The 15,851-nt window shown below is 32.0% G+C and overlaps 1 protein-coding gene across 8 annotated transcripts in view; it reads right to left on the bottom strand.

Annotated features, from left to right (window-relative positions):
• Nucleotides 1–1,394: 1,394 nt before the first annotated feature.
• Nucleotides 1,395–15,851, bottom strand: part of LOC106063204 (uncharacterized) — a 61,159-nt gene continuing 46,702 nt past the window's right edge. For 4 of the 8 annotated variants that reach the window (XM_056004476.1, XM_056004479.1, XM_056004481.1 and 1 more), the window contains 9 exons: nt 14,785–14,973; nt 12,947–13,094; nt 11,582–11,653; nt 10,029–10,146; nt 8,655–8,824; nt 6,361–6,494; nt 5,196–5,321; nt 3,508–3,656; nt 1,395–2,670 (listed from right to left, as the gene is read on the bottom strand). In XM_056004476.1, coding sequence (XP_055860451.1) covers nt 2,136–2,670; nt 3,508–3,656; nt 5,196–5,321; nt 6,361–6,494; nt 8,655–8,824; nt 10,029–10,146; nt 11,582–11,653; nt 12,947–13,094; nt 14,785–14,973 — 1,641 coding nt within the window. In that variant the 3' untranslated portion in view covers nt 1,395–2,135. Of the gene's footprint in view, nt 2,671–3,507; nt 3,657–5,195; nt 5,322–6,360; nt 6,495–8,654; nt 8,825–10,028; nt 10,147–10,293; nt 10,422–11,581; nt 11,654–12,946; nt 13,095–14,784; nt 14,974–15,851 lie in introns of those variants that run through there. The other 4 variants (XM_056004478.1, XM_056004477.1, XR_008773725.1 and 1 more) reach the window with 4 other exon arrangements.

The raw sequence follows: 15,851 nt of genomic DNA, 5'->3' as shown, positions 1-15,851 counted from the left end.
AAAACAAATAGGCCTACTACAAACAACCCGCGAAAATTAATAAATTCTTATGTACAAATGTCGTTGTTGTTTTTTATTAAGTTTTAAAGAATACGTGGACAATTCGTGCACGTATATGCATCTTATATTATCTTAGATAACACAGATGTTATTTCAAAAAAGAAGATATTACGTCCTACGAGTCATGCATATTAACCAATGACCTAAATTCTACTAAGTCACTGGTTTTCCTGGCTAGCTCAGGCAACCCGGCCATTTCATGCTCTAATAGCACTAGGGAAGAAGGAGCATTTGTACAAATTTGTCCTAGCATATGGAACGAGGAATGTGCCTTTATCTTTCTGAGTATTTTATTAGATTTTGTTTTTGTATTTGAAGATTATGGTTCAGTGTTTTATGTATAGTTGCTACTTTACTTTTGAGTCTTCTGTCCTGAAGGCTTTCTAAATTTAGTGACTTTACTAAAGGTGATATTCTAGTCATATGTGAATATTCGTTTGTTATAAATCTCACTGCTCTATTTTGTGTCTGTTCCAGCTTCTTAATGTTTTCTTGAATTGAGGGGTCCCAAACAGAGGATGCATATTCTATTATTGGCCTAGCTAGTCAAGGATAAATAACATTTTAGTTTTATATTCTTATTGATTTATAGAAATTTCTTTTAATAAACCCTTATGCTTTGTCTTATTTTTTTTATAGTTTCATCAATATGGGGATTCCATGACAGTTTTTCATTTATTATAACACCTAGGTGTTTTGCATTTTTAGTCAGTGTTACTGGTTTAAATCATGAATAAGACGAGTGGAATTATTTTGTTTTAGTTTTTTGTTACTCTTAATAATTGACATTTTTATGGGTGGAAAGACATGCTCCAATTTGAATTTAATTTTTCTATATATTATGCAATCGTCTGAAATTATCTGACTTTTGTTCCATGACTAATGCAATTTGGTAAATCATTTATGTAAATTAAAAATAGTAGTGGACATTTGACTGTCCCTTGATGTACACCTAAGATTACTGTTATTGGTGTTGATTTAGACATTTATTATTACAGTTTGTTCTTTCCCAATCAGAAAATATGGTACTTAATCCACTAATGCAATTGACCATCCATTCCAAAATGTTTTATTTTTTTAAGCAAATTATGATGGTAAACTTTGTCAAAAGCCTTGGAAAAATCAATTTGCTCACTATTATCTAAACTTTTTGAAAATCATCAATTAGTCCTATTTGTCCCAAGGCTAGCGGACAGATATATTTTCCCACTAAGCATTTGTATTTTGTGGCCAAATTACCCTTATCTATATAAACATAAAAACTTGATTTTGTGTGTGTGAGTGTAGGAAAATTGAGATTTTAACTTCTCCAATGTGTCAAGGAAAACAATGAATCAAGGAGTAAACAAATATTGATTGTCCAATAAAGAAACTCAAAATCTCCAGATTTTTTAAAACAATACAATTGCATTTTTTGTGTAAACACAGGCTATTTAATCTATCAAGTAATACACTTTGGTCTGATAAAAAGCTTAGATATTTGTTTTGCACCATCTACAATAATAAGCATTTGATGTCAGATAAAGTATATAAATATAAAGAAATAAACAAAATAACATGAAAACTACAAATGTATTTACATTATGGAGAGCTCTAAACTTCAAATAAAACTGCATCATGTTTTATCAGGAGCCCACTTAAATGTGGGCCTTTACCCAAAGGGGCCAGTAGGGCCAACTTAATGGCCTCATGAATGTCACTATTGTACATATGAAACTGTTAAAGCTTTATAGTATTCTCTTATAAAAGTGACCCACTGAGCGTCATGTTTCAAACAAATCTTGTACAGATTCAACAGTGTAATACTAATTTAATCTAACACATTCTCAAACATAATTATCATAGCCAACTATTAGGCTTCATCATTTTAGGGCCTAAACACTAAGTGATTAAAAAGTAACACAAGGCCTATATTTCTTAAAAAGATATAGAGCAGGCATAGAGTTATCAATACATTATCAAACTTAACCATCCTGAGGACAGGTAGACGATTGGATGTTCATCCTATCACCCAGCCCTCCCACCCCTGTGTTGTTTATAGACATAGAGAGAGAGGGGAGAGAAATGTAAACAAATTATTTCAATTCATTCAAAAATACAACTTGTTCATCATAATTGACAACATTTAGCTTGCCCTTGCTATGCAACTTGTCAAGATGAACATATTTGGCTGAAGACTTCTTTGAGGCATTCTCCGCAGCATCTCTACTCCTCTGCATGAGCCCATTCCAAATGAACACCCAAATCCATGGTATAAATTGCTGCTTCTCCCTGCTCCGGTAGCGATTGAGTGCATAGATTTGGGAGGACCTGTCACTTAGGAAACAGATGTAGTAGTTGATGACAATGTAATGGAGAAACATCAGGGTCAGGGTCAAGAAGATGGGCCCCCAGAACCAGTAGTGATCAAACACAGGGGATATCATCCTCTGGTCAACAATAAGCTCCATCACAGATAAAACCGATTGGGAGAATGTGGAGAACTTTTGTAACTGGCCGAACAGGAAGTGGGTAAGAAATGCAAAGGTCAGGATAGTCAGCAAGGGGAAGTAGGTGACATGCATGACGCTGGGCAGAAGCTCCAAGAACTGTGCAAACAATTGAAAATGTCTGTGGAAGAACAAAGTAAATATCACAAGTATTATTCTATTTGTTTTAGATATCAATGTAAAAAGAAAATGTCTTTTCAGATCATAACAAATATTAACCTAGGTTCTTGTGTAAGCGAATATCCAGTGATAATTGTTACTACTACTACTTATTAAAAATCTTGTTTTAAAAAATGTGCCTTTATATGTACATAGGATATGTATATGTGATTTGATTTTTTCAAACCAAAAAAAAAACAAAACATGTTTTTGATTAACTTGTTAATATTTAATCTAACAGAAAATACAAGAAGAAGTATTAAATATTTCTTATTTAACATTATTTTTACAAATAACAAAACCATATGTATGAATGTTAAAATAATATTAAAAATAATCATTTCCCTTGATAGCAATCACAATAACTTCTTAACAAATACTGTACAAGTCTTTTATATATTATTTTTAAAGCGAAGTATTGTTAATGTTAATAATAAGATCAAGCAGAATTCTCTTAAAATTTGTAAAAAAATTTGTTAGATCAACCTATCAGTGGCGTAGCTAGGGTGGGGTGAGAGGGGGAGAATTAGAAAATCCACCCGGGCCCCCATTTGAGTGTTTTTTACTTTAAAAATTAAATATTATGCAAATTGAAGGGGCCCCCAAAGAGGTCAAGCCCCCCAGCACCCAAACAATGGAAAATTCCTAGCTAAGCCCCTGCAACCTATTCATTTTTTAAAGTACCGTCTTCAGCTGTTATAACTAAGTAAACGGAAAGAAAATTTTTTTTGAAGTCTATTGAATTGAAAATTTTAGAGATGTGCAAACATGAAATAAAGTATGCAGTTTGAAATTTTACCTTGTGGCCAGAATAATTTTAATGAAACTTGTGAGTGCTACGATACAGCAGAAGACAGTTATATCATAAGATAATCTATTAATAACATTAAAATCAATAAAGACTTCAAAGTTATAGTCTTGGAAGACAATGTCCACAACCTTGTCTATCTGAGAAGTAAAAAAAAATATTTTTACAACGATAATTATTCATTTTTTTAAAACAGATAATACAAAATTATTAAAATAATGAATCTTTCCAAAGCTTAAAAGCAAAAAAAAAGTTAGCTTAGGAGGGCTTGTCAGCCAAGTAGGCCAACCAGGGCCGCCGCTACCTATTGTGCAATGTGTGCATTGCACGTAGGCGGCCGAATGTAGGAGGCGGCCTAATCATTATTCCCAGGTTACCTTATTATTTACTTTTTTAGTTAAAAAAAAATTTCCAAATATGTTCGTACATAAGAAGCTATTATGGAAACTTTTAATAAAAAGTGTAGCGGCGCGCAAGAGATTCCCATGTTTTTTTTTCCCTAGGTGCCTACATTTTTCTGACCTTGAATTTTCGCAGGCTTTCTATAATATTTGTTTCAGATGACGCTTTACAGAAGTAGATCAGTCAAAACATTTTTTTCTTTTTAGTATATTACATATAAATATTGTTGTTTAGTTAAATACCCCGCCCTGAAAGTAGATCTAGTAAAGAAAAACTCAATGTTAAAAACGTTTTCCTTTTTATGTTAAATGCCTGTTAGTTAAGCGTATAATATTTTAGGGTCATTATAGATGTAGGTCTACTTTGAGTTGTAAGCTACTAGCTGTTTGGAGCAACAGGCCAACGATCGACCAACAACAAAGGGAGGGGGGGGATGGGCGAAATAAATGTTTTATTTTCATTGTAGTTATTAATCCGTGTCTGAATTTTACAAATGTTTCCAAATTAAACACCTTAAGTAAGAGACGTCATTACATTTTCTAATAAGACCTTGTCAAATAAAGACCGTTTTCGCAAGAGGCATATGAAACAATATGGTTTAGAACTTTTTGAAGAAAACATTTGAAAACGTCTCCACTAGTGTGATTCTTCTGGAATTTCTTTCATTTATTGCACTTGATGATAGTGACAATTTTTTGTGTGAAAAAATTTCAGCGACAAAGAATTCTTACTTAGCACAAAGATTATCTTAATAAGACATGCCCATTTCAGACATCCAGCTGCTTTATATACCTAGAATATTTCTCGAATAATACTATTGACCAGGGCTGCCTCTTTATTACTAGATTTTTTTTACTAGGATGAATAGCGTGTTCTAAAAGAAAACTCATTAATATTCGCCTTTTTTATTTTCTTATATATATATATATATATATATATATATATATATATATATATATATATATATATATATATATATATATATAAATATATATATAATTATATTACATATGTATATATATTTTATTAAATATTAAATTTTGAAGGAATTGAAATAACGTTATGGTTTATAGGAATTTTTTATATCAATGGTAGCATTCTTTTAAATGCTTGATCTCTGAATGTATTAAATTATATCTTGAGGCAGACTGTTTTCATTGTAGTTTTTTTTTCCATAATGATGTCAAAACTAAGTTTATTCAAACCAAGTATATAAAAATCATTTTTAACAATTAAAAAAACAACAATATACAAAACTATAAACTATCCAATTTTACCGCATTCTTCCTTGCAACATATTCTTGTTGAAACAAAATAATAATGATAAAGCATGCTGCATGGTCTATAATGTTCAGCCAGGATGTAGGACGTTGGAGGTACTCAATTATTCCCAAGCTATACACCTAGACACAAGCAGAAACAGAGGCACTAAAGTATGGGGTACTTTAGCTTTTTACATTAACAAAAATAGCTGGATAGGACAGAGATCTAGACTAATAGAATAATCCAATGCAAGGTTTAACAGTCAGAAGAGTAAGGGAGTAGTAATAAAGAATAAATAAGTTATGGCTTTAGGTACAAAGCTTATATCAATTCACTCTGTCTGTCAGCTGGTCCAAAGTTTGTAAACGTTATTTCTATGACACCCAATCTAGGATGAAGATGAAATTTTGAACAATTATTTCTTTTACCTGACAACATAAGAATCAATTGAAAAAATTAACCAATTAGTTAACTATTGGTAATAAATTGCTTTGTTTGTTATCTAAAACAAGGAAAAGGAATAGTACTGACTGAAGTGGTGGTATAAGCTGAATTAGCCCCCTTTATAAAGGATGCCTTCTGAGTCTTAGTGAAAATGAAAAATAGGACGAGACTATAGAAATAAATGATAGGCTCTCCACTAGCAGAGTGATTACTTTGTTTAATCAAAAACCTGAGAAGGCTTGAGCCATGATTTGAAATTCAGGCCGTTCCCCCCTTTTTTTATTTTTATAAATGCTTTTTTTTTTGTTAGTCTAGATCTATTACAACTTTAATTAAATCCAAACTAATTGATACAAGTAAGCTTAATATAAGCTTTTTTTTTTTTAATTATATTTTTTTCTTTTATTGGTCATGTTCCATGAAAGTAAAATCCCACCAGCCAATGACTCTTGCTGCTTTAGCATGCAGAAATGTAATTACTAGCACAAGTCAGAGACATTTTAAAAATATTTATTGTTTTAAAATTATTTTTCTTTTCAATGACCGACATTGATCTTGCTCTGCAAATATCATTACTAATACACAGAAAAAGATTGTTGTTAAAAAGGTTTTACCTCTCATGGTATTTTTAAATTCATATTTGAAACGAAACAATTTGAAAAGATTTTTGTAATGTGAGAACTTTTTTGCCAAATTATTTTGCTGTCGACAAATTAAATAAACATAACTGTTTACCTCTACCAGGTCATGGTAGGCAAAAAAAATACATAGAGCCAGGAACAACAGTATAAATGCTTGCATGGCCAGAGTTCCCTTCTCAAAGAGCAGCTGATAAGTAGACATCATGATAGAACTTTGAAATATCCCAGCTGAAATTATTAACCAAAATGCAAATAAAAAAAATAAGAACTCTGTAAATGTATATAATTTGCAGCACTGTCAAAGTAAGTTCCATGCTTCATAAAGCTTCAAACCATAAATTTGTCTTTCAAATTTAATTTTGAGCACATTAGTAAAATGTGATGACAATCTAAACAGACGAAAGCTCACATGACTCACATGACAGTATAAAGTTTCTGTGGAAATAAATGTGTAAATGAGGGAAACGAGGTTTATCTCAATTTGGTTAAAGTTTTATGATATTTGCTTTGAGAATAGAGTAAACATTGTCTGTTTGTTTGAAAATGTTTTACATGTTTCGGATGTTCCTTCAGAGTTGAAGATAGTTTACTTCCTAGTTCAAACCTTCCGCAGGATGAGGGGGGATGGGAGCGGGCAGAGTTTGAACCCGGGACCTTCCATAAATCCAAACGACAGTCTAGCGCACAAATTGCATGACCAGGCAACATTTAAAAGAATTGTCTTTAAGAAATTTTGAATTTATTGTAAACATTTTAAAAAATCAAACACGACTTGTAAACCAGAAATTTAACAAAAATTTACTTTGAGATGTGTGGCTGAGAGGCAGAGACCACTTGGTTACCTATCAAGAGGCCTTTGTTCAAAACCTGAGCTGAGTTGTGCTTGTGAGCGCCTATAGACAACTTGGAAATCTCCCAGATATACCTTCACCCCCCCCCCCTTCTTTAATAAGAATGAAAGATAGGTTATACAAAAGCAATGTTAACAAATATACAAAATATGATGACCAGCATTATCTAGGGCAACGAAGGTATCAATAACTAAATATAAGAAGCAAATCCAGTGTCAAGTGTTTTCATCTCATATGAAGGGTCTACTTGCCAAATTGGCATATCACAGGCAAGCTGATGAAAGATAGTGGAAGTAGAACACAGGACTACCAAGATGAATGTCAAAAGAGCATACCCAGTGAAATAGTTAGGGTTGCGGAATGGGGGGAAGAATTTGACCCCCCCTCAAGGGCCCCCACTTGATGGGAGCACCAAAATGATTGTTTTTTTACATTAAATATTATGCAAAATTCAGGGGCCCCCAAAGAGGTCAAGCCACCCTGGCCCCCAAATGATGGCGAATTCTTAGCTATGCCATTGAGCATACCACACATGATTAGACCATGCAGGATTTTTTGGTGTAAAATCTTGATGACACATTATATATTTGATTTAATTATGCATTTTTTGTATGTCTGTTTGTGTTCAAACATATTGTTTGTGTAAAGAGCCATAGTAGTTGTTAAGAGTTAAGATTGTTTCATAATTATTGTTACAAACAATGTATGTTACAAACATGATTGAGTGTAAATTTTTATATTGTCCAAAAAAAAAAACCCAAAAAGTTTGATAAAACTTTTTTTCACATGAAAATATTTAAATTAATTTATGGAAAGGGGAACTTTACTTTTTTTTGTATCTCCAAGTAATAAAAAGAGAAAACTGTGAAAGATATCATGTGTTTGATCTTTTTTTTTTTTTTTTGTGGAAAAAGGGAGGGGGGGGGGCGCAGATCATCATGGTTTCATAGTTTGTAAGTTTTACATGTCAGGTGTGCTTTCAGAGTTGAAGATTATTACATTCTAGCCTAAACCTCTTACAGGATTGTAGGGAATGGTGTCAGGCAAGTTTCAAATGATAGTTCTGAGCTAATACCACATGACCAGGCTGCCATCCATAGTTTCCAATAAACATTCATGATATAGTCAAAACAACTTTCAAAAAGGGGGGGGGGGAAGGGGGAAGAGGAAGAAAAAAAAATTTTTTATATACTTTAGTATAGTGGAATACAAAAAATGTTTATTACAAAAAGTTTTAAAATTATAGTCAAAACTTCTCCCCCAAAGAAGGCTGTGCCAAAACAGATGTGCCAAAACATTGCATACTCACCCATGAGGCATCCATCACATTGTTTCTAAATGCCACTTCCAGTAAAATGAAATCATTATTTTTTATTATTTAACTGGTTGCATTGTTTTTTTAACTGGATGTCTACAGCCCAAGAGCAAAGTCTAAAAAGCATCAGATTGCTCATATAAAGAGTTAGAGCTACAAAACTATAGACATTTCCTAGACTTTGGGAGGTAAAACTATTAAAGCCTATAATACATATCTTACCTGCAGTAAACTCAAAGGCATGGATGATTGTTGTAATCAATGAGGTGTCAGCATTGAAAACACTCAGTTCAATCAACACAAGCCTTGTCCTCTCATCAATCCAATATTTGTCCTTTAGGTAGTCGATGGTTTCAGTTTTGTAGTTCAACAATGAGTATAGTGTTGAGTAACTAGCAAAGTTAATATTTTCATTTTAAACTTATTAAACAAGAAAATAATAAAAAATGCTTTTATTAAAAAACAAAGCTTATATTAAATGTAAATGTATATAGTGTGGATCAGTCATGTAATTATATGTACGAGTGACCTACACATAATAAATCTGTGCGATTAGAAATATTTTAATCAATTATTTTAGTTAAGTATTTAGCTTTCTCAATGCAATATTACTTGTCTGGACTAGTTGTGAATGGAGGAGGGAAGAAGGGGGTATGTTGGGGGATGATCCTTTTTAAAATACATAAAAAAAACATTTTTTACTCAGGGCTCCAGAGTTCTCAAGGCTAATTCAACTTATACCACCACATCTGCCAACTGTGATTTCTTGCCCTTGTTCCAGATAGCAAACAAAATAATTACTAACCAATAGTCAATTACCTAATTGGTTAATTTTTTTAAATTGATTCTTGTGTTGTCAGGCAAAAGAAGAAATAGTGTGAAATTTCTGTTAATGTTAATCTAGTCATTCGAGTAAACTTAAGATTAGAATTTCATTATGTTAATTTTTGACACATTTCCATACATATGGCAGCTCATATAAAAAATATTTTTAAAAAAGAGGAAAAAGATTCATAACATAATTAAAGGTGTCCAGGTTTGCCATATTTGCAGAAAAATTGATGCTGCTGGTTCTTACAAGAAATTGTTTAGATTTGCTGCCTAGATGTTAGTGTGAATAATACTAAAGCAGCCAATTCTTGCAAGAAAAAAAGTTTGTGCCTAGAGATTAGAGCCTAGAATTAACAAGAATTAAACAATAATATAGAATTAGATTGTCAAGACTCATTTATGATAAATACTCAGGATACTTTTATCAATTCAGTTTGTAATCTTGAAAATACAGTCTTCCTTGACCTGATATCAAGCTAAATGTTTGCTTTGCCTTCATACTTTTCCACCTAGACTTCTTTTACACAAGTTAAGGCATGATTCTGTGGGTGCATTCCATTAGCTTTGTGAGGTAAAAGAAGTGATTGCAAAGTTGCAGTGCTTTGTTATGAGAGCAACTACAATGTTAAAATGATCATGTACCTTAGAGAATAGATCTCTTTATACATAGCCAACCTCAAAAATCCCTGCCGTCTGTGAGTGCATTGGAAGTAAAGAAAGACAATTCTAACCAATAATAATACCAAAAGGAAAAAAAATACTTACTCCACGCCAGGGTAACTGTGAAATGTTGTGGTGATATACTTGCCAGTTTGTGGTGTATAAGGACTCACTACATTCTTGTCTGTTGCTTTATTCCATGACAGAGCAAAATTTTGGGACTCTTGAATTGGATAAAAAAACAACATCAAAAAAACACTTAAAAAGCCTTTGATTAAAACACTTAGAAACAAACATATACACATTCTAATTACCTATTTAAAAAAGCAGATAAAACTTATTGCTAATTACACATTTTTTAAAAACATACTCAGCATTTTTTCAAGGTAATTAAATGATGTAATCTTAGGCACTTCTGCGCTGTGTCAAAAGGAGGTAACATTTAAATAACGAAACAAATAACACAGACGAAAGGCCAACACTATAAGTTAGTCAATGCTGAAAGTCAATGTTGAACAAGAAGTTTAATAATAATGATGAAGCGAACTGCCGAATGTCATCAAGCTACATCTCTACTTCAGTTGCTAAAGCACTCTATGGATGCCAAAAGTCTTCTCTCTTTACTTCCTAAATCCTAGTTTCGTTTTTTAATTAGTCATGTCATTGTCAAAAAAATTCCATTTTGTGAAACAAAAAAAAAGTTTTCCCGCCTAATTCCTAATCATGCCATAACTGTATGCATACTAATACATCACTTTTGTAATAAAATGCACATTTTATGCATATATTAATTTCTGATAAATGTAAATCAAGAAGATTTTAAAATAAAAAGAATATCATAAAGACCTAGATCTATTTTCAATGTTAAAAGGATTTACATAGTCTGTAAAAAACATAATTACAATAATGTCATTGATATGCATAATTTCTTGAATTACCCCCACCTATAATTTGTACTACATATCTTTGTGTAATAGTGGAGTCTTAAATACTTTATTTTGTGCTATGGAATGACCTCCTTCCATCATGTTCCGTCATAAAATGACTAAGTCTCATGTGATAAAGGACAAATGTGCTCCTGGGTATTGGGTATGATTGGAATGTTGTTCCCCTCACTACATGCAGCTGTTGGAGGTTCAAAGGTACTGCAGAAGCAGATTCAGTTTAAGATCAGCAGTGTCGCACCCTCTGACAAGAGTGTAGCAGACTGTGCTACAAGCTGACATTTAGGTTGACTCCAAAAGCCTTTCCCATGTTTGGGTTTAGCCACAAGACAAAGAAGGTTTCGATTCAAAATTCCTTCTCCTAGGAGGACCACTTCTCAAAGCTCTCTGGTTAAGGCACAAGATTCTTGCCTATACCATCTCGATGTTAATGTTAACTTTTCCACCAGACTCAATATCATGCCACAAGTGATAGCCAGAAGTTGGACTGGTTGTCAGGGGCTATTTGATATTTGAGTTGCATGTCATTGGAAGGATTTTATAATGAACTTATCCAGAAACCCTTTCCAGCAATACCAACCTTACTGGGCATAAAAATAAAAGGCTAAGCCAAAATATGAAAACACAAAATAGAAACCCTAGATTTGACAAGAACTATTTATAATAATTAATAGATAAAGACAAATACATTGGAATTATTTATAAATAAATTACCTATTTCTAACTGCTCAATATCAAAATTACAGCTTGGCTCAATCAGCGACGGAAAGTCCTTAGTACAATTACCTACATCAAATTTAGTTCAAAATTTTTAAATGCTATACAATTTCTCAATTACAATAGAGTTTTTTTTCGAACAAACAAATACATACATTACTTGGCTGCTAAACTATAAGTAGTTTGCTATTTTAACTGTTATCATGCAGATCCAGAGTTCAGACCCTGCTCATAGTTATGAGCAACCATCCTGCAGGGTAATTTTAAGCTTAAATTCATTTCTGAACAAAAATGCTTGAAACTTAAAAAAAACATTGACTAATTAATATGTATAATCATTATAATATGACGTGAGATGATTTTCAAATGCTAAACATCATAAAATAAAAGAAATTAAGAATAATAATCTATAATTATGTTAAAAATCACATTGTATACATTCCCTAAAAGATGAGTGTCTAACTCTATGCAAGGATCCCAAACAGCTTTTTTTTTTTTATGTGCATTTTCAAAAAGCATTTCATTTAAAATAAGAAGACAGGTGCAGAAGACAAAAAGAAAACTTAAATAGACAGCTGGGGACAACAACCTTGTCTGCAAGATATGCAGAAAAATATGCAGGTCACAACTGGGTTTGTGTAGTCATGTGAGACATTGCACTCATCCTTAATGTTGGGTATCAAAGACATTGCCATTATTATGATGTGGAACAAGAGTGAGACAGGTATATGGGTCAGCCAAGTGATGGGGTTTCAGATTATGACAGAAAAAACGTGCCTTATGACTAAAATAAGGTATCTGATGATTTACAGTGTAAAGATGCTAGCAATGCCAAGTTTGGAAGAGGAGACTGCAGGTGAAGAAAAATGCTTAATCGCTGATTAAGGTAAGATTCATCGCCAAATTAGAGACTATTATATTTAGATCTAGGTCGCGACTCTAAACGTGATGTGGAAAGTAAATGGCAAATATGGCGCCAATATATGTGAATAGCGTTTAGTTTCAGACAATCATTAACTATAAAATAAAGATAAATGGTTCTGATGGATAAACAAAAGTAACCTAATTTACAACAGTTTATAAGCTTAGACTTGGAAGGATTATAAGAGTAAATCAAATACACTTATCTTTTTTTAGCAAAAATATATAATGGCCAGGGGAAAAGAGTATTTACTTAAAATGTAATATTTAACATTTATATTTTCAAAAATAAATTTAAAAATTTTATGACTACCATAAATTCTTGATTGAAAACTTTTCTCTTTCAGAGGCCAGATTTCAAGGGTGAAAGTGTTAACTCTAGCAAGCCTACCATAACATTTTGTATTTCACATGCAAAACAAAAGGTTTACTAAAAAGCACCTTTATATTTCTTTACACGCCTCTGTGTCAGCTTGACATTGTTGACCACTCTGAATGTAGTTAAAGAATTCTTATCAAACAATGCCTGGTGAAGATCTTTATGAAAACTTTTTTGCAACTGAAGCCAGACATGCTCAACTGAGGGTATCTGATTTATGAATCAATTAACAATTAGTCAGTGGACGTTTAAAATTTTACAAGAAACAGAATCAAGAGCTACTTTAAAGATAAAATCACATTCGCCCTAAGAAGTTGTAGGTACAAGAAGTAGCAGCTTAGGTAGTCTCTACTCAAACAATGAAACTTATTTAAAAACAAAAAAAAATTAAATGTTTACACTGTCTTAAAAAACTTAAACTTTTTAAGTTTCTAAAATTCCTAAGACTGCTGGATAGAAATATGTTCAAGTCCATATGATAATTTTTTTTTTAATTTGAAGTGTGAGAAGCAAATAAAATATTACAAACTTTGCAACTTGTTAATTAACTTTTTCTTCACTGAACTGAATAAAAAAAATTACCTAGATTAAGATAACTTTAAGTAACTAAATCACATTCCTTTTGACATAAAAAAAAATTAAAATAATTGAAAATTATTAAGATCCATGTTTATTTCATAAACCCTGTTAAATAAAAAAATTGTATTTGTTCAGTGAGAACATTCTAAGGTAAATGAAAGTACAACTTTTCAAATGAAGTAAATACTTATTGCAGGTTGTGCAAGCTAATGAAATAATATTGCTAAAAGAATTTGTATCAGAATGTATATATAAACAAGGTACAACATCAACATTTTTTTAAAAAATCATATTCTACTACATGTTCAAATAAAATTGGATTGGATATGATCGGACAGATTCTGATCTAATCTGATTAAATTAGAAAGGATCCGAAAAAAATTAGATTGAAGCTGATCTCGACAGATAGTATCAAAATGGATCACTAAGGGAATTGAGCTTACAACATTCACATTATAAGCGCAATGCTTTATCAAGAATACAAACTAACAGTAGGAATAGAAAAAAAAAAATTAAAAAATGAATATATAACAATACAAAAATTCTTGCATTGCCTTATATTTGGCATATATTTGGCATATATTTTCCTATTAGTCGAGAAAAAGAAGCAGCACAGTGCCCATATCAAGATAAAAGTCCTATGTTTAAACAGGGCCAGTCTTAGGTAATTAGAGGCCTAGGCAAAGTGAACTGGCTGGTCCCAAATGAACTAGAAAAAATATACAATGAATTAAAAATCTTCCTTTATCTATATCTAATCCTACAAATATAATCTAGATTCTTATTCCGTCTATTTTTATTAATGTTCCATTCTTAAACATATGTAATCTTGGAAAGCATATTGATACAGATGTCATAAACTGATTTTTCAGCTCAATCTAAGCGTCAATAGCATGAATGTGCTTCATGGACCCTTCATGATCACCAGACTAAAAATATTATGTTTCGACATTTCAACAAAAGGAAGAAACAATGGCTTTGTAACATGTAGTCTAACAAGTAGATCTATCCATTTGTAAATAAACCTTAAATCATAGAAGACTTAGAGCTATGTTTGAGATCTGATCCATTTCTTAGAATCACGTTTAAGGCCCCTATTTATTGGAGGCCCTAGGCAGCTGCTTAATTGCCTATGCCTGAAGTTAAGTAAGATAATCAAAAATAGATTAGATTTTCTGTCTACTCACCTATATTTGTTGAGTTTCTAATGTGTTCTGACATAAACAAAAAGGTACCGTAAGAATGAGTCCTAGACTCTTCAAACCAACATCAGACCTCAATTTATCAATAATTAAGTAAAAGATGGAAAAGGAGAACCTACCATATTGAAGGAGAAATCAACATCATCTATTTTCAGCAGTTTCTTGAAGTATGTGTTCTGCAAATAACGTTGAGTGACTGAGCCATTAATGGCATTAATAATTATGAAGATAAGAACAATGAAAATAACATTCCAATGTTTTTTTATCGTAATCTTTTCCAGCTTCATCTTAGTTTGTGAGTGTCGTTCCTGTAAGAAATTTTTTTTATATTTAAAAAAAATCATTCAACAGAAATGTTTTCTAAAAAGCTTAACAAAACCTTTCAATTGCACATTCAATTTATTCTTTTAAACACAGATGTTAGCCAACAAAGCAACATTCATCATAAAGTTGGAGGTACAGTGGCTGAGTTGTAAAGCACTTTGACTTCTGAACCAGGTTTGAATCCTGGTGAAGACTAGGGTTTTTAATTTTGGGATCTTTAGGGTGCCTCTAATGCGTACCTGACATTAGGTGTGAAAAAGTAAAGGCGGTTGGTCATTGTGCTGGCCACATGACACTCTCATTAACTGTGAGCAACAGAAATAGATGATCTTTAAATCATATGACCTATAGACTGCATGGTCTGAAAGGGGAACTAAAAAAAATAAGATTTTACTTATTACCATACCTGTCTAGCTAATAGAATACATGAGACAGATAAAAACTGGTATATCACTGCTACTGAGATCTATTGAATTATCACTGAGAAAAGTTAAATGTGATTCACAAAGCTCTAAGATTAATCTCAGCCCTTTTGTTTATTACAACAAAAGTAAATTCAATCCATAACTTGCTCATAAGGATCTTTTAGATTACCATGGAGATATAATTCTATAAGGATTATTGAGTTATTATTCAGAGTTAAAAAAACAAACAAACTACAAAACTGTCATTTCATTTGTTTGCATGACTAGATGAACACATGGACACAGGTTGGATGTAATTATCTTCTGTTTTGAATAAACTTGTTACATGTTTAGGATTTTTATTCAGATTTGAAGATTATTAAATCTAGTTCAGAACTTTTGCTGAACAAGGGAGGATGGCAGTGAGTAGGGTTCATACCTCATACCCTCCAGACAAT

The sequence above is a fragment of the Biomphalaria glabrata genome, chromosome 11, assembly GCF_947242115.1.
Source record: "Biomphalaria glabrata chromosome 11, xgBioGlab47.1, whole genome shotgun sequence".
In the NCBI taxonomy this organism is placed as follows: Eukaryota; Metazoa; Mollusca; class Gastropoda; family Planorbidae; genus Biomphalaria; species Biomphalaria glabrata.
The sequence above is the reverse complement of the archived record's forward strand: the minus strand, read 5'-3'. Positions and strand labels throughout refer to the sequence as shown.